At 42.8% G+C, this 19,125-nt stretch overlaps 2 protein-coding genes across 5 annotated transcripts; both read right to left on the bottom strand.

The window, feature by feature from the left end:
- Positions 1–500: 500 nt before the first annotated feature.
- Positions 501–9,271, bottom strand: Rich (guanine nucleotide exchange factor subunit Rich). 4 transcript variants are annotated; one of them, XR_011733571.1, is made up of 15 exons: positions 8,974–9,271; positions 7,968–8,231; positions 7,405–7,811; positions 6,655–7,282; positions 6,062–6,425; positions 5,430–5,974; positions 4,748–5,237; positions 4,384–4,666; positions 3,740–4,194; positions 3,450–3,612; positions 3,162–3,350; positions 1,857–2,838; positions 1,603–1,716; positions 1,129–1,246; positions 502–1,027 (listed from the first exon to the last, which is right to left on the bottom strand). XR_011733571.1 is itself a non-coding variant. In XM_071788105.1 (12 exons), the coding sequence occupies exons 1-12, from the start codon at positions 9,106–9,108 to the stop codon at positions 2,511–2,513; spliced, it is 4,251 nt and encodes a 1,416-aa protein (XP_071644206.1). In that variant the 5' UTR covers positions 9,109–9,271; the 3' UTR covers positions 1,742–2,510. The 4 variants fall into 4 exon arrangements, 1 of the variants encoding a protein (XP_071644206.1); XR_011733570.1 differs by having other exon boundaries at positions 501–1,027; positions 1,129–1,716; XR_011733572.1 differs by having other exon boundaries at positions 501–1,027; positions 1,129–1,716; positions 8,890–9,111.
- Positions 9,272–12,689: 3,418 nt separating this feature from the next.
- Ef1a-f2 (elongation factor 1-alpha F2) lies at positions 12,690–17,255 on the bottom strand. Its single transcript, XM_071787372.1, has 5 exons — positions 17,098–17,255; positions 15,165–15,340; positions 14,292–14,900; positions 13,803–14,078; positions 12,690–13,574 (listed from the first exon to the last, which is right to left on the bottom strand). Exons 2-5 carry the CDS (start codon positions 15,306–15,308, stop codon positions 13,218–13,220), a joined length of 1,386 nt encoding a protein of 461 aa, XP_071643473.1. The 5' UTR covers positions 15,309–15,340; positions 17,098–17,255; the 3' UTR covers positions 12,690–13,217.
- Positions 17,256–19,125: the final 1,870 nt, after the last annotated feature.

Below are 19,125 nucleotides of genomic sequence, written 5' to 3'. Positions count from 1 at the left end.
CAATTCCGTAGCGTAATGCGATGTTTTTTGTTCTCTGTCGCCCAAGATAAAAATTGACGAACTTCAGAAGAGACAAGAAACATCACGTTACGCGACGGAATTGCAAAATACGAGATAGTTGCAAAGAGGTAAGAGCAGAAAACAGGAAGCAAAGAACACATTGTAGATAAGGCTTCTCTCAATGACGATGACCAACAATAAAATATCCACGATATTTTATTAGTTTTATAGTCGTATGTTGAAATTATTTAGTTAAATATTTCAATTATATTCAAATGGATAGAACACTTTGATATTTCAATTAACAATTAATTAATGACGATTAATCGTAGCAAGAAAGAATTATACACAATTATTATAATAAGAGAACCGTAAATTTATAATTGAAATTATTTAGTTAAATATTTCAATTATATTCAAATGGATTGCGGAACACTTTGATATTTCAATTAACAATTAATTAATGACGATTAATCGTAGCAAGAAAGAATTATACGCAATTATAATAAGAGAACCGTAAATTTATAATTGAAATTATTTAGTTAAATATTTCAATTATATTCAAATGGATAGAACACTTTGATATTTCAATTAACAATTAATTAATGACGATTAATCGTAGCAAGAAAGAATTATACACAATTAATAAGAGAACCGTAAATTTATAAAAAAGTGAATCAAAAACAGAGCGTAACTAACCGGCTATTAATCCTGATTCTTCGTCGTGTGCGTTTGCGCTTTGCGCTATCATTCGCGACTCTTACGTCCTTTAATTCCTTTTACTTCGAATCAGCGCGATTCTTTAAAATATTTGCTCGAGTATTTGTAGTTATTATCGCGGGACCAAACTCTCTCTCGTTGTTTCGCACGTGCTTCTGCGCGTGGAGTTTCAGGAATCTCGCTGAAAGTGTTTGCATTCTTATCTTCGGCACGTGTTTCCCCTTTTTCCTCTCCTTGCGAAACCACCTAGCTTTTTCCGCGATAAACTCGTCCGCGCAATCACGATTGCGATTGACTGTAATCCATTCTGTAAAAGACGCATAGTTTCATAGATACAAATTTCGTAGAAGTTTCAGAAATTGAGAAATAATGGTTCGACAAAAACGCTGTTACAACGCAACGCAATACCGTCTTTCCTTAAATTATGTGTGCCACAGGATAAAGATGGACTTTCCTCGTGCGCTGAATAATCGTTGCTTTTAGATCGAATGGAGGAAATATCACGTATCGGATGTATTAGAAACACCTGCGAGGTAAACATTCCCCATAAAAACGTGTCGCAATGTGGAACACGAGATTGATACGACGATGGTAAATACACTTGAATATTTAGATTCGATGAACGTATTTTAGATACTGATAACTTATCGATCATTTGTCCAGCGGGATTAAGCGGAATGAACTTATCAAACGACAAATAGTGATGACGTGAAATAGATCGCATGTCATTTTATATACTTTTCATCTTCTTTGAAAGCTTTGACTTGAGAAAAAAAAATTTTTCATTATTCCGGATAAATCTTGAAAAATAATGCATCTGCTCTCGGGATCTTATACAAGATGATTCTTAATTATATGTCATTTTATGTTTCTTGTTTTTACCCCATAAAGTATTACGTATAATTAAGAATTACGCTGTAAATCAATGTTCCTTTTATCAATATCTCCGATTTTGCTTGTTCGTTAAGCTATCGACGAATGTAGATCTTCCAGCACCTAATAAAATAAGCACAGAAAAGAGTTTTATGAGAAAATATAACATATACTTGTATGATCGTCTATGATACAATATGTATAAATAGCTTATTAATAATTTTCATTGTTTTGCGTATTACATAATTATCATAATATCAGACCTCTCAGATGCGCCAATTTTGATTTAATATCTCTGAACCGCTGTTCATTCATTAATTTCACTATATTGCTATTCTCTATTGCTCATAATTAGCGAATGAGCATTTCATACTTTTATACTCAGCGGTAAAATAATTTAAGAATTGCCGTTGGCCCTGGCGACTTCGTACATCGCGTTCGACGTTTATTCCTCGCGACACAGCGTATACTTTAACAATAATATCATAAGCGTTTATGTACAATCACATGCTTATGTGAATCATTCACCTTTACATGTTTCACCCTGTACAATTCAAAATCTTCGAAAGTCAATAAAAAGACGTTCCAAAACTTTATGTACAAATTTCCAGGATTTCTCCGATTTATAATTATATGTTCCGGGAACAGCCTGCATCGTCCGTATCAGTTTTGCAGAATATTGTCGCATTACAAAAATTATCCTTAATATTAAGACAATCAAGGCCTTAAATCAACGGCCTGAAAATAAGATCTCTTTGAAGTAATAATTATATAATATGTATATACGGAATCCCCTTATGTGTCTGAAACATATAATCAAATAATATCTTTTAAAATTTAGTCTTAAATGAAAACAATTACAACATTTGGTATGTAAAATACACAGTAAAGTGGACAGCCTTTTCGTAAAGCACCCTTTATGAGATCGTGCAAGCGCTCTGCGGCGACGTGTCCTCAGTGGCGTTGAGATTATTGTAACTTCCGTGAAATACGGACTCCTCGACGGTCAACAGCGATTCGTGGGAGCGTTCCTCTTCGAGTGGAGCTGTGTTGGAAGCGTGACTAATCGAAGAATGCCTCGAGCGGGAGAGAGTACCGCGTTGGTTGCTGCCGGCGGATGGAGCCGGACTCGGCGAAGGGCTTTCCGGTATCTGCTCCTGTTCCTGCTGTTGCTTTATTATCACCAATCTATTCAACAACGATATTTGGCTTTGGATGTTAGACATGAAGGGACGGTATCCCAAACTGAAATCAGAATAGCAATGTTTATTAATTAAATTGTAGAGAATATATAATCAATTTAACTCAATAGATTGAATATATTGCGTATATCAACGCTTGTCAATTATCGAGCAAATTAAAAATATTTTCTAGCAAAAATTTAAATTTTATAAGTTACTCAATAAATTAGAAATTTAAGAAAATATCTTCGTTAAAATATCTCTTATTGAAAGAGTAAACTCCAAGGTTGTTGTACAGCAAATACTTAAATTTTTAAATCTTAACTTTTAAAAAATCGCCGCATATAAACATCATGAAGATACATATATGCGATAATGTACACATACCATTCCGAATGAGACCATTTAGTCAATGTAAGTAATCCGTCCCTCAGGTTGATTATAGAATCGAAAGTTTGCATTGGTGCATGTGCTGTTCTGACGGTTCTAGCCATGGCCGCCGCATCTCGAAGAACAGTAGCTACCACCGCAGCCCATCCTAGACAACTACCCTCGAGAAACAGTTGCAGTAAATACCTGTTAAAGATTTAAAGATAAACATGTAGATATAAAAGATATACAATAGTAACTTCTTAATTTTGATTTTTAATTAAGAAAATATGCATATATTTATACCTAAGCTGTACTTCTGCCCGACCGATTGATGGGGAAGTCAATGAGGCTTGATTGACTTCTGTAGGTCCCACTGACTCCGGTGAGACCCAGCACACAGAGCCAACCATGGAGTCTGCATCATCTCTCCAGATTGTACTAGTATCGCTAAGAACACTGTTGGCATCTGTAATTACAAATCCAACGCAAAAAAAAAGAAATTATTAGTGCACAAAGATCTTTTGCTATAATATGTAACTTGCATCTTTTTAAAGAAATTTTACTTGAATAGAAGTTTCTAACGAAGGACTCACCATTTATCAGGTTCGGCGTTAATTTGGCTTCTGCGGTCGGAAATTGCGTCTCTAAGCTCGCTACGGGCGAGACCAACGTTGTATACGGTGGTCTACCGCTTGGAAGACTAGTGTATCCGCTGTCAGGTACGTCGACGACCAAGTTCGGGGACAAGGTCTCGTCATCGGATACTATGGAGTGTAGAGAGGTGAGGCTAGATCTCCGAAGTTTCTGCAGCGTTGGCAACGAAAGTGTCGGGTATGGAAATGCAAAGTCTTCGTGGACTGCCTTCAACGTGCCCACATAATCGTCAATTTTCGCTGCTCTATCACGCTCTCGAGCGAACCATGTCACTAGATGAAAGTCAAGACGGGCTGCGAATCTACCTAAGTCGGTCAAGCGGCGAGCTGAAAGCAGCCGCCGAGCGTGACGTTGCAAAATGACATCAATGAAGAACTCCTCCGCCGATCCTTCTCTGAAAAAATATATATATTTGATTAGTTTTAGTTCGACAGCAAAAGAAAAAAGAATAAAATAGAAAATTTGTAAAACTTGCTTTACAATATATTTTGTTTTAGCTTATTTCATGTGATTCTCTAGATGTCTTGAATATTCACGTAACTCTATGGTAATATCTACTTTTAAATGAAAAGGAAAAACTTACTTGTTTTCTGTTTTCTCGCTCGATTTTACTGTCGGAACCGATTTCTTTCGCCTCATAACAACGTTCCGGGTTTTCTCGAGCATAGAGGACGGCGCGACGTCTTTCTCTGATTGCACTTTGGGCGTAACCGTGGTACTATAACTGCGGCTCCTTGAAACTTGCATAGTGCCCAAGACCAAGGCTAGATCATCCTCGTGCGGAGAAAGAGGAGGTGTCTGGGGAGGGCCTACCAGTTTCGCACTGCCACTCCACGATGTACGTGGCGACTCCACGTCATTCGGATCTAAATTTAGAAAAGAAATTTTATGTTAATTTTATAAGTACAATTAATTATATATTTACAAAGATTTATGAGATTATTTACCGATTGCTCTAAGAAATCTCACAAGATCCCTCGATAGCTCCCATCTACCTTGCTCTAACGCGGCATCTAACAGTAACGTGGCGTGTTGCCTGCTGACAGAGGATGGCTCTAAGTTCTGTAGAATGATCAGATAACTGGCGGCGGTATCGAGTTGCTGACGCTGCAAACAATCTTGCAGTAGCTTCTTCGGCGGACCGGCGACAGAGAACAGGTACGGCCAAAGCGCGATTTCGGTCTTGCGAGCGCATTGCACGACGGCTCTGGCCCAAACACCGGGAAACTCGCGGATAAACTCCACGACGGACGGTAGTTGAGCATCCGGGATCGGGTCCTTGCTCGTCGCTTCCTCCTCGAGGACTTCGTGGAGCAACAGTTCCAATGAATGCGGGAAATACGGCAATGCGGAGCACGAGCGCGCTATTTCCCACGCGTGATAGCCCAAGTTCCGATGTATCAATTGACGCAGAATCTGATGCAGATACACTTGACTCTGGAATATAAAGTCATTACATTACATTTAAGTTACATAATTAGAAATAATGAGAAATAATTAAAAATAATAAAATTGTTAATCTTCTGAATAATTCCTTGAGAACTTGATAAATTATCCTAACTAATATATCACTATATTTATTTGTATATATCAGAGTTGTCTACATACGGAAAGAAATAAAATTAATACCGTAAGCTCCAATAAATTGAAGGGCAGTGAAAAGGGCGAGTTAGTATCCGACGTGAATAGCACGGTGTCGTTTTCGGCTCCCAGTAGAATCGCGTCTTCAAAGAGTATCGCCAATGGGTAAATGCGCAAGTGAAATGGTAGCATTATCCGCTTGCTCATAAAGGCATGGGCCTTCTCCTGATGATTACGGAATAGCGGCAACCAAACTCGCATTCCGTGAGCCCCGCAGAACAACCACAGAGCCTCAGTTAAGTGCGGCTTGTCCCTCCTCGAGCGCGACGGTACCCAAACGTTCTCGACGTAGGATGCTAATACTGTCGGCGCGCCGCACGTAAAGAGGACCTCCGAATTGTCGGTAGAATGTTCACGTTGTACCATGAGAAGACGTCCGGAGACGTTCAGCAGGAGACTCTCAGGGTGAGGATGACTGCCAGCGGTCTCGGCGCGAATCGAGGTCAACGTGGCGCTGACTACGCAAGCGGGATGTACGCACAGTCCACTGATGTCCACCGTTTGTATTCTCGTTAATTCGATGCCGGCAGCTTCTAAAATAATAGCATGTCCATTGAGTGAGGATTGATTGAAACTTTTTCAAAATCGATTTCAAAATGTAGAAGCAATCTCGCACTTACCCACGCCGTTTTGCAACACCATATCGTAGATACTAATTTGAGCATTGGCACAGAAACTTAGGAGTCTGTCTTTCATCGTATTCAATAGTAGCACCTGCGAGGGCATTCTAATGCTCTTGACATAATTATTATCGAGCCGAGTATCGCGCGGATAAATTCTAATCTCATCTTTATCGTCCAATATGGAATAACTGCTGGCTATGAGATATCCTTTATGCCATAACAATCCACCAGTCACTATGAAATCTCGCTCTTGACTCTCGTTACCGAACAATTTCCATTTTCTCGAAGGTAGGGAGTAATGTGCTAGTCCCGTTCGACCGGCCACTGCAAGACTTAAACCTTCGCTATCTATTGCAGTGTACTATAAACATAAATACACATATATGAATTAACACATGATATTTAAAAATATGATATACACAAGATATTTAAAAAACAAAACTTTTAAAAAACTTTTTCATTAATGTTATATTAACGAATTATTTATAATATCAAATGATCAACAAAATTACATGATAGAATAATAAAGTTAAATAATATGAAAATTGTCAGTAATTTGCAATACGTTTTCCTGCAAATATTATATTTACCCGAATCGGCCAATTAGAACCACTGTATGCAGTCGGAATAGGAACAACGAGCCACTGTTTGCAGCCGGCGAGTGTCTGGAGCATACTGTCGTTGGGCATTTCGGCGGCAAGATGAAAACCCGAGGCGGTCGAGGATAATCCGGCGCCCAGATTTAAATACAGTCTATCTTCACCTTGAAGATATAGATGTCCATGATGGCCCATACATGGATTGATAGTCAGAGGACTCTTAGCAAAGTCCAATTGAATGAGAGAGCGATTAGAATTAGTCGCTGTGTTGCCGTTTTCGTTGGTAACCAAAGATCCTGGAGATTCTCGCAGCATCCACAACTGATAACCCTCCGCGGACCATTCCATCGTATGGATATGCAGAGGATTATCGTGCGTCAGATCCACACGTAGGCCGTAATCCCATTTCAAGCTACAGAGCAATAAAGCACCAAAGGTACTCCACAGTGCTAAGCCACCGCCTTCCCAAGCTAGAGCGATGGCACAACTATCGGGCGTCCATCTGAGACATTTGACGCTACCCGGTCGGCCTGGGTAATCCTTGGAGGATAGACTCAGGGTGTGCGACATCTCTAAACCGCCAGTTGTTTCATCGACATAGTATACGACGCCTTCGGAGCTGCAAATTAAAATATTCGAGTCACAATATGTTGCACAGATATCAAAATTATAGTTACATTTTATAAAATAATAATGATACATTTATAAACTCAAGAATAGCAAGGTAAAATTGACACTTACTTTTGCCTACCAATAGCAATTAGCCGATATTTATGATTAACAGCAGCGCAAGTAGCATCGTCCAAATCCTGAGCCCAGATCCCCTGCACTTGATTAGGATCAAACTTCAAAGATTGAGCAGTGAGAAATGCGGCTTTGCCATTATTTAGCACAATAGCGAAACCTCCAACGAGAGGTGAATACTCGATATCGGTAACATAAACGTTATTCTCCGTCAGTGGTACGGCCACCGTAGAAATTTGCTGATCAATACTGAACGGTATACGTCTCAGGTCTAAGGAATAGTCGCGATTCACGGTGCCGTCCCATTTATGGCGCACCACATGGCTAGTTTTGGTCGCTACCATAAGCTCGTCTCGTATACAAACCAACGAACTGATCCCACCGTCGATCCAAGCAGACTTTTCCTGCAGAATAAACAAGATGAAGTTAAATCACTAGTTCCATTCAACCTTGATGAACCTTGATGAATGATAATTTAATCGGTTAATTAATAATACACAATTAATTTCACTTTAAATTTCTCTTTGCGCTTGACAAGGAAACATTATCAAAGAACTCACAAAACTCAAGACGAGGGATGGAATGACTTCTTTGATAAATAATTCTGCGCTATCCCGTTTCAAGCTGGTAACCGGCGAGTCTCGTTGTTCGTAAAGTCCCCGACCCTCCGCGCTGTTGTCTGAAAGTCTGTAGAACAGCAGGTAGCTGTCGGACGTGGCGATAACCAGCATACTCGAGTCTGGCCTCCATTGCACCAAGACGTTCTCACCATGTTGCCACAAAGAATTTGCGGACCGTCTGCTAAATACAATCGGTACACAGGGCTGCAATATAAATTGTGTGTCAAAAATTATCAGATACAGAAACATCTGAGGAAATTACAAAGGGGAACATGTGCAGCTTAACACATGTAAAAGATTTAATCGTAAAAGGTACAAGGAATCATAAAAGCATGTATAATCACAATGAAATTGTTAGCAGCAATTTGCCAGCAGATTAGAGCAGAACATTGCAGCAAATTGGCATCAACTGCGTCTACATTACTTACCCAGATAGCAGTGACATCAAATGCCGTCTTAGTGACGGAAACTTGACGTGTTGCCGTCACTAAGACGGCATTATTACGGCAATAGCAGTCACTAAATGTCACTTTGCTATCTGGGTATGTTCTGCCAGCTGAGCTTGTCAACATAGCTCGACAGCAGATTGTTAACAGAAATCAAGGAAAATTGAGCAAAATCTGTTACTTTGTAAGCATTTAGGTGGAATTTAAATAACTTCAAGATAACAGATTCTGCTCAATTTCTGCGGTCAAATCTGTTCTTTTCGACAGATTTGACTACCCGAGTAGAGTCACATTTATGATCTCAGTACAAATAATAAAATTTGATATCCCTGCTGTTAACGTATTATGGACAGATGTTGTTCTATAACGAGATAATCGCGCAGAGTTCCGATCTTACTGAACATGAAGTTATTAACCGAATTCTCGCTCCAAATCTAAGGTTTGGAACTGCGACTTGCGACGGATGAGAGAAGAGATCGTTCTCGGCCTAAATTACGTGCCTTGCAGTACCAGATGACGATGGCATCCGCGGTGAGAATGGCGAACATAATTTTGTCCCTGTTGCACACCACCGCGTTTATCTTGCCCTGCTCGCAGGTGTTGAGGACCCGCGGCCATCCTACGGGGAAAAACATGATTTCGCGCGAGAGGCGTGCCGTCACACCTTCTCAGATCTCCCTCATGTTTCGCCTACGTCTTCCCACGACGCCGCGGGTTTGACAAGTAAACACTCCCTAATCCTAACCTCGACATAGCGAGACAGGAGACTTCGGACAGAGAGAAGCCTGAGAGAGCAGAGAGGCCATCCCGGTCTTTTTCAGCTGTACACTAGCGCCATTACATCCATTTTCGAAAGTGGTACTACGTAGCCACGTTCATTTTCCGACACTGCCGATAAAACATCATTTTGGTGCGCGTCCGTGCTACATCTGCAATTTGCGTGGGTTTCATCTGCATGATAATGCACAATTTAATTTTATTTAATCTGATACTAGTATCAAGGAAAAGATATATATATATATAAGCAATATTTTTAAAGGCCGTCCCGCTTGTCCGAATGTCATTGCGATTAAATGCATTTTGGACTTTGCATTTTCTTATTTTGTTAGTTATAAATTTAAATATTAGTTTTTATCTTAGATTTTAACCAACATCCGCTAGAAATGGGTCAACCTTATAGAGGCCCTCCACCGCCCCCGCCGATTCCGTTCGCGATTCTCTTTTATATACAATACGTTTTTTTCACATTTCTATCATTTATTATATTTCTCTTACAATTTACTTTACAATATAATAATATAATGTACAACATTATAAAAGAGCTAGTTATTACAATACCTGTTAGGAATTATTCTCGGAATGATTATCAAACGAGAGCACGTGCAATGCCAATTCTCATATGTTAGTTGGAGGAATTGGAGGAATATTGCTCCCAATTTAATTTGAAAAATAGGAAGACTGTGACAAAGACAGAAAACTTTAAACAGTTAGATACAGATATGAAAAACATGTTCATACGTAAAGTAAACGAATTTTTAGATTTTTGATCCTTTTTTTAGATCTAACAATTAATAAGTCCAATTTTTTGTTTTAACACATTCATTACTATAGTATTTTAGCTTTCGATTCACGTTGGATAAATATATTATTTATATTTATAAAAAAACACAGCAGAATATGTTTTAATATATAGGGTGGTAAGTCCAAGAATCGAAAACCCGGATCTTTTGCTTATTGTCAGCTAGGTAATATAACTAGTTTATAGCACATGACCTATTCAGCATTCCGACAATAGAATATATAATATTGAGTTGTAAAAAGGAATTTATGAATGTTATTTAACTGTCATCCCATGATGATCACCGATGATCAAAGATTAAGGCATAAAATGAATAAGAAATTCAGTGTCATAGTGGTGACTGTGTTAGGATCATATAATATGTAATACATTTTAAATAAAGAGGGAAGAGATTTCTTTCTGGTTCTATATAAAATTATTATTCAACTTGTAATGAAGAATTCCGGATATATCTCCCAATTATCATTTCGGTTAAAGAATTGAAAATTCTGTTGTGAGTAAAAAGAATATAAAATTTTGTCTTTTTCTAGTTCCAACAATTAGAAAAAAAAAAAATAAAATTAAACCGAGATTAAAGTCAATCTACATTGGTATAAAATGGTCATGAAGCTGCTTTTCCGCCGAATGCGACCATTATTGCGTTGCCACTTGCCAGAGGTTCCTCTGTGGCGACGCATAGAAATCTCATAGAAAAAATAGAGGGATTGGTAGAGCAACTGACAATTCATACTTTCATAGTCAAAGCAGAGAGAAGCCTTCTCTCTGGTCAAAGGTAGTAAATGCTTGGACACGTGCTGGGCTAGAACGTGCCTGGGCGTGCATTCATCCAAATGTTCACGCATCATGTCCGACTGCGTCATCCTGAAGTAACGTGACGTGATTTTGTAATATAGATTACAAGAGATCTTGAGCCGCGCCATGTCTTACCTGATTACCTAAATTTCTCGATACTCCAGCAATTTTTGCGGTTTTTAAAAACAATATTTTAGGAGTATAAGCCAATGTGAACTCTCGTCTGATTTATCTTGCCATTTTTTCAGACTCTGGGGTTTTTGCTGTTTAAATGTTGAAATTGCTAGAGTTACCAAGTGCCGCCTATCGCTCGATTCTTTTTATACTTTGTTCATATTTTTTTGATATTAGATTTCAACGGCACAAGTTCTTGCAAAATAAAAATTCTCATACTTTCCAAACTCTGAAAACCTGACAAAGCATCAAGCAGTAGAAAAAATAAAAAAATAAAATAAAAGGTGATGCTAAAACTAAAATTCCAAGATTGATCATAAACTCTCTTTTTTGTTATTCGTACTAAGATGACAAACTAATTCAATATATAACACATATCATGCACGCCCATATAGTTAATGCAATTTTTGTATTTTAATATTTATACATCCAGTATACATTTCAATTAAATGAAAAAGAGATAGCGACATTGATTACTCCAAATGCTTTTTATATTTCACGAAATCTCAGCACTTGAAACGAAATACCTCATTATTTAATGCACGTATTAAATACATAATCGCAACTTATTCATATAGAAGAATTGAGACAATGCGATATAGCAGTCCTTTTAAATCAATAAATAAATGATAAAACGAAATATAAATATTGCAACAATTCGTATGCAGCGTAAAAGACAAATGGTACTATTAGATGGGAAAACATACTGGTTTCTAATCATTATTTGTTAACAGTTTTAAACGCTGTATACATGACAATTATTAAGCTTCGCGCGTTTTTCATATAAACAATATAGTAGGGTTTTTTTCTCGTACAGGTTACAGCGGAATAAATTGGCTAGTCGCCATGCATACGAATTTTTATTTAGTTGACCATATGCCATGATTAAAAAATTCTGCCCTATATTTGCACTGCCTCGAGTCTCATACGTGTGCCACTAAATAAATTGCGCTTACGTGCATTTCATGCCTTTATCGAACAGCGTTCTTTCCGAGTCTTCGTGGTAGTGTCGATTGCAGCATCCGAGCAGGTTGCAAGGAAGACAGGGAATCGGGTTTTGCGTACTGGTGACAGTGAATCACCGGCATCTCGTTTCCGCGCAGCTTCTTTATTTTCGCTCTTACTCGTCATCGCTGGTATTTATATGTATGTACAGAAAACCGTTAACCAATTCGCGTCGTTTGTAGAAGAATCGCGGGAAGGTAAAGAATACCGAGTCATTGTAAAAGCAGTTTTTTTTTTCTGCGCATGCACTTCTCGTCTGACGTTAGTTGATAAAAGGAATATTTCGTAGAAAAAGTTTCTTTTTCCCATCAGGATACAACTTGTCTTACCTACAATTGAATGGAAAGATAATTAGAGGAAATTACAGGTCCCATATCCCAACGAAATCTATCTTTGTCAAGACCTACTACCGTTGCCTTCTCTAGTCTAAATTTCCTGAATTAATAGTCTGAACGATTAATATAAAAAAGCTACCAAGACAAAATGATATACGCGGACATCGCCGCAATATATATATTATTTTTCTTCTGATCAGACCGTATAGCTACCGTAGATGTGAGAGCGATAAATGAAACGTTTCTTTAAAAGGATGATGATTAACTTGACAAAGTCACCAATCGAGTAACTATGTCGACGTAGAGTAATAATGACATGTTTCTTCTCGAGTATCGGATATATACAGAATTTATTTCCGTATAGTAATTAGAAAATATAATTAAGCCGCGCTAAATTATGTTGATGTTCGTTATGAAGTAGTTGGTAGGTGTACGTTGTTTACGATAGCTCGCGCGAAGTTCGCTCTTCCTCCTAGCGACTCCCACGAGACGAAAAATACATATCGTGCCAGCGGCAAAATGTCTCCCGTGTTCTTTCCTGCGAAACTCCTTGCGGTGAAAAAAATGACGGAGCCATTTCGACAAGCGAAATGTCCGCGTGTCGAGGAAGCGCGGTAGACGCGCGATCTCGCGTGCACGAAGCGCCAATCTTCGCGATTGGATCGTTGCTTTCTCATTCCCGATCGTAGCTCGCGTTAAAGTCCTCACGAGGTACTCCGCTGTAGACAATGCTGTCGAATTCGTCTCCTGCGAGTCGTGCAAAGGAGGGTGAGTAACGTCGGCTGGTGTACGCCGTTGTTCGCCCGGCGGCATATTCGCACGGAAACTATCGGTGTATGCACGGAAACTATTACAATAGTTATTTCTTCTTCTGGGCTTTCTCAGCGGCCTTGGTGACTTTGCCCGTTTGATCCTTAAAGGTGACGGCCTTGATGACACCGACAGCTACTGTCTGACGCATGTCACGGACAGCGAAACGTCCCAAGGGCGGGAACTCCTGGAACGACTCAACGCACATAGGCTTGCTGGGTACCAGGGTGACGATGGCGGCGTCACCGGACTTGATGGCCTTCGGGTTCTCTTCGGTGGTCTTGCCGGTACGGCGGTCGCACTTCTCCTTGATCTCTGCGAATTTGCAGGCGATGTGGGCAGTATGGCAATCCAATACGGGCGTGTATCCGTTGCTGATTTGACCAGGGTGATTAAGCACGATGACCTGTAAACGGACAATTGCGTTAATTACATGCTCATAATTTACATGTTTCAAAATGCCTCAAAAGTTAATAACATTTATAATTTTTATATTTAAATATTGAGACACTCAGACGCATTCAACCATCATCAGAAAAACTTCTGGTGGAAACCGCGAATGAAGACATTAGTTTCTCATCATAGTGTCGAAAAGATAAATTAAAACGAGCACAATTAAGTTTGACGAGCGTACCTGTGCGGTAAAGTCGGCGGCACCCTTGGGCGGATTGTTCTTGGAATCTCCAGCGACGTATCCACGACGCAGTTCCTTAACGGACACGTTCTTGACGTTGAAACCAACGTTGTCGCCGGGCACGGCCTCCTGAAGGGCTTCGTGGTGCATCTCGACGGACTTAACTTCAGTGGTCAATCCAGCGGGCGCAAAGGTAACAACCATTCCAGGTTTCAATACACCGGTCTCAACACGGCCGACGGGTACCGTTCCAATACCGCCGATCTTGTACACGTCCTGCAATTACGAGAGAAATATGTTGAAACATTTTATTCCATTTCAATAAAGTTAATCATTCACTTAATAATATCGCGTAGAATCAGACAAACTTTGGCCGTCAAAGGATTAAAAATCCTCCGGTGGAAACCACGAATGAAATAGTAAAATCTTATCATCATGTAAAATTACTCGCGTGGAAGATTGAGAAGAGCGAAATTAAGACAACGTTACCTGAAGGGGAAGACGGAGAGCCTTGTCAGTCGGCCTGCTGGGTGGCAGGATGGCGTCCAGAGCTTCGATAAGGCATTTACCTTCGGCCTTGCCTTCCTTACGCTCCACCGCCCATCCCTTGAACCAGGGCATCTTGGAAGATTGCTCAAGCATGTTGTCCCCGTGCCAGCCGGAGATCGGCACGAACGCAACAGCGGCCGGGTTATAACCAATCTTCTTGATGTAGGACGACACTTCCTTCTTAATTTCCTCGAATCGGGTCTCGGAGTACGGGGGCTCGGTGGAATCCATTTTGTTAACTCCGACAATCAACTGTTTGACGCCGAGGGTGAACGCGAGAAGAGCGTGCTCGCGGGTCTGTCCGTTCTTCGAAATTCCAGCCTCGAATTCACCAGTACCAGCGGCAACGATCAGCACCGCGCAATCGGCCTGCGAGGTACCGGTGATCATGTTTTTGATAAAATCTCTGTGTCCGGGAGCATCGATGATCGTCACGTAGTATTTGGCGGTCTCGAACTTCCACAGGGCGATATCAATGGTGATACCACGCTCACGTTCGGCTTTGAGTTTGTCGAGTACCCAGGCGTATTTGAAGGAACCTTTGCCCATCTAAAGAAAAAAAAGCAATCGTCTCAATTAGATTTATTCCATTTCAGATTCTTCTATCATCATTATTAGATGCGTTTGAACGTTCTAATATTATTGAAAAAGACTTTAGCGAAATGACATTCAGACACTCTAGGCCGTCAACGGATTCAAAAATGATCCTCGGGTGGAAACCGCGAATGAGAAAAAAATGTATCATCACCATGTCGCAACGCTAACACACCGGTTATATACTTTTATAATTGAATAGAAATTGTGGGACGTTACCTCCTGGGCTTCTTTCTCGAACTTCTCAATGGTACGCTTGTCGATACCGCCGCATTTGTAGATCAAATGACCGGTGGTGGTCGACTTGCCGGAATCGACGTGTCCGATAACGACGATATTAATGTGAATCTTCTCCTTGCCCATTTTTGTAGTTTTAGGCGAGTTCTTCTAGTAATCTGAGAATAAAAAGTACACGAGTTAGAGCACGTCACCCGAAGAAAATTCAGGCTTTCGATCACATTACATTTAATTCGTATCTAATTCGCGCACCGGTGACTATCCGACCGTCCGTATCGAGATCAATTGATAATCGCGAGCCGCAATATGGAACCGAACGTGGTGTCCGGAGCAACCGAGGTGCTCCGAGGAGGGGGAATCGCCGCGATTCGCGTCTTCCGTCCGATTTCGCGCCGGCCACGCGTTGCGCCAGATGGTGCAACGGTTTTTCCCCGAACGCATGTCGAACGCCGCCGCGCGTGGACCCGATCGGGCGACATCCGGCGGTCTTTGTCCCGCTCGTCCACGTGGCCGAACGTGAATATTCGAGAATGGCATGGCAGCCGGCCGCCATTTTGTAAGTGACGAGGAGGAGCGGCGCGCTGTTGCCACGATTGTCCGCGACGCTCGGCACCGCGCGCGCGATGCCACGTTATTACGGATCCTCTCTCTCTTTTTTTCTTTTTTTTTCCCCCCTTTCTTTCTTTCCCTCTTACGAAACTCGCCGAATGGACCGTGAGATTTTTCGCCCGCTCTCGACAGAATCGCGGGCAGCTAATCTCGGAGTCGAACGTGGCGGATCAGGTGGCCAAAAATGTGCCGTCGCCGCCACCGCCTCTCTCTCTCGCGGTCCAGCAGCTCGCGATGGAAAATTACGGCGAGGGCCCCGCCGAGCCTCCGGATGCCAATTACAGCCGGCGATTCGCGGCGAGCGTGATGGAACGCGACGGGATCGGCGAGGCCGACCGTTATCGCTTCGCGGAATCGCTTCCTCGGCTCGAGAGAGATACCGCCCAGTTTTTTTTTCTCTCTCCTTACGAAACCCGACGTCGGTTTCTCCCTTCCCCCCGCGCGATCCGACGACCTTGCTGTGCCCGAGATCGTGCGCGATTCTTCCGCGGATCTTTAACTCCGATCGCGCTAACGGGAGAATATCGTTTTTGCCGAAGGCAAAAGCAAAGCCGGCGCGACGTGTCCCGGTCGTATCCTCTTCGCGAATCGATTTCCAGAAGGCACGTTCCGGAGGCCGCCGGGGCGAGTCGTGCCGTCGGCGTTGCACACGGCCTCCGGGCGGACTCGCGGCTCCCCGCGAGAGAGCGAAAGAGAGAGAGAGAAAGAAGAGCACCTTTAACCTCGCGTTTCCGGTTCTCTAGCTCCGCACGCGTCCTGCCGCGAGGCACCGCGGCGATTTTTCGGTGTCGAGCAACGTGCGCGCGCGCACGAGCGTAACCGAGCGAAGGACGATCGCGGAATTTTGGCCGCCGCGCGGGCGAACCTCCTCGAATCTCTCTCTAGCCCCGCGATCGCCGCGAGTTCCAGCGCTCTGACAAGCGCGGCCGCCATAGTGCATCCGGTCCGCTCCTCTCGCGATCTCGAACGGCGTCCGCCGCCGCCACCGGCTCGACCGGCGTTTTTTTCGCCCGCTCGCGATTTTATTTTCGGCGACCGACGACGATCCCACGGGACGACGCTCGTCGTCGGCGCGCCGGTACGCGCCGCGGATGCCGACGGCCGGCGACGGCGACGGCTACGGCGACGGACGGGAAAGGAGAGGTCTTCTCGGCGCGGCGGCCGTACGACGACCGGCCATGCGGCACTTGGACCGTCTCGCGGCCGAAACGAGTTGCGAATTTTTGCGCGGCCGGCCGCGACGCGATCGCGAAACTATACGCACAGCACAGCACGCCGCGGTCCCGTCGGCCGTTCTATTCCGTACCTGTCGTCCGATGCGGTATCCTCGGCTGAGATTCGTCGGATAAGTCGACCGGTGCGCGAACTACGAACAACCACTCACCTCCAGGTGCCACGACAGAAAGAGACCGTGCTCACAAGTGACATGCGCATACGGCGTTTTTCGGGACGGCAAGCCTCGAGCCCAGCCGCGCCGCCGTGCGCGACGCTGGCGCCGCCACGCGCAGGCGCCGCTTTTATTTTAATGCGTAATTTATAAGAAGATAAACACGCGAATTATATATACGTTTGTTTTATAATCGCCGATACTTTCCTCGATTTTCAGCCGCCTTGGATAATTTCGTAATTGGAAAAGGGACGTTTCCCCCGTCGCCACCTTCGTCGTCAAACGCGTCTGGGTTCGAGGCTACGGTTGCGCGTGCGCGTGCGCGCGCGCGCACGCACACGTGGACGCGCCGGGCCCTCGTGCGTGCACGTGCAAGCGCCGCTTCTAGGATCTATGCGTGCGTGTGTGCGCGCGCGTGACGAATAGAGAGAGATAGATGGAGAAAGAAAAAGAGGGAGAGAGAGAGAGGGAGAGAAAGACGGAGGATAGGATGCGCGCGAGCGAGCGAGAGAGCGCTCTCACGTTGCACTCGTTGCAATCGAATATGCATTTATGCGTCCGTGCTCCGTGCGCAACGTGAGGCAACGTGAGGCAACGTCTGGTTCGACGTTGCGACTTGCGAAGCCGCTGTATTGAATCGCGGAACGCGCCCAACGTCGCGCTCCTTCTCGCGGACCGCGAGCGGAGTCGCTCGCGTTTGGCGAGACTTTTGGCGAGAGTCAGGAGTCGGCGAGAGTGGACCGCCCTTTAACGCGCCGCGCCGTCGCGCCGCACGCGATTCCAGAGCGTTCTTCGCGCGTTGCAGTCCGCAATGTTGAATGATGTTGAATTGTTACTGTTGACTGTCGTCGCAGATCGAGGGTGTGACTCGTGACTTCGAGCGAACTCTGATTAACTCGTCTGATTAATCGGTCGTTGAATCAACCGCCAGAATTGCTTGAGACAAAATTTTTAACCGTACACATTTGTTCTTAATCTTTTTTTTGTGCATTGAGCAACAGAGAATTATTTTAGTCACGTTAAAGAAATGTTAATCGCCGATTTAATTAATTGGAGTTCGGTCGAAGTCGTTTTAATATCTCGCGTCTTTTCGTTACCTTGGGGGATAAAACGCGATAGGACGAAGTTTCATGAATGGTTTCAGGCTCCTCGGCTTTTCCCAGCAGGGATTCTTCGTTTCTGCAGGTTCCCTTGATGTTCTCTCTTCCTTCTTTTTTTTTTTTTTTTTTTCATTAGATACTTAAGTCGTTTTAAAACTTTCATCAAAAATAAACTTTTTACAATATATAGGATAACGGTTTCCTTTCTCCATTCTATAAAAGTAACGGGATAACACTTATGAACTTCAACAAAACGGATTTTAGACAGCGCGGTTGCGTTTTAGAAATTCTTGTTTGTCGATTCAAGATCCTCTTAAACTTTATTTTGTCCAGAACGAAATAAGAAGAAAATGCGAGAAAAACCTACAATGCAATACCGGATTTTACATCGAGTTTTATTCGCGTCGATCTCTTCGGGTTGTTGAATGAGAAGTTACGCCTCGACGTGTATTTCAGCTCGCTCTATTTACGAGATATCAACGCGATCGATAATTCGGTCGTCGAGATAAATGGTGAAAGGTAAAGGAAAGAGATCGCGCGCTCTCGGAACGTTAACGGTATCCGTCCTGCGTGTAAACGTTGGCGAAGCGAATCCGCCTACCTGCCTAACAATGAAGTAACAATAATTTCTTCTGCTATTGAATTTTGTTTGCAACGACCTGCATTAACGGTCGTCGTTCGCAATCCCGTAATTGTCGACGTTACAAAATAAACTTATCCTATCTGCTTAACGACAATGTCGTATATTCTTCCGTCACCGACTTCCGCGTTTGCAACAAATTGTATTCGTCCGTCTTGGAATGTATCATCTTCGCGCTGATGAATTCTACCGTCTAAGGCTGCGGTC

The sequence above is a fragment of the Temnothorax longispinosus genome, chromosome 9 (assembly GCF_030848805.1).
Source record: "Temnothorax longispinosus isolate EJ_2023e chromosome 9, Tlon_JGU_v1, whole genome shotgun sequence".
NCBI classification, from domain to species: domain Eukaryota; kingdom Metazoa; phylum Arthropoda; class Insecta; order Hymenoptera; family Formicidae; genus Temnothorax; species Temnothorax longispinosus.
The sequence above is the reverse complement of the archived record's forward strand: the minus strand, read 5'-3'. Positions and strand labels throughout refer to the sequence as shown.

Excerpts from the sequence above, each read along its gene's own strand:
- Rich (XM_071788105.1), bottom strand. The coding sequence starts at position 9,108 with ATGTTTTTCCCCGTAGGATGGCCGCGGGTCCTCAACACCTGCGAGCAG. Across the intron at positions 5,975-6,061 it reads GGTGTTGCAAAACGGCGTGG|AAGCTGCCGGCATCGAATTA; the intron begins GTAAGTGCGAGA and ends CTATTATTTTAG. Across the intron at positions 3,613-3,739 it reads AACGCCGAACCTGATAAATG|ATGCCAACAGTGTTCTTAGC; the intron begins GTGAGTCCTTCG and ends TTGTAATTACAG.
- Ef1a-f2 (XM_071787372.1), bottom strand. The coding sequence starts at position 15,308 with ATGGGCAAGGAGAAGATTCACATTAATATCGTCGTTATCGGACACGTC. Across the intron at positions 14,901-15,164 it reads TCGAGAAAGAAGCCCAGGAG|ATGGGCAAAGGTTCCTTCAA; the intron begins GTAACGTCCCAC and ends TTTTTTCTTTAG. Across the intron at positions 13,575-13,802 it reads CCGCCGACTTTACCGCACAG|GTCATCGTGCTTAATCACCC; the intron begins GTACGCTCGTCA and ends GTCCGTTTACAG.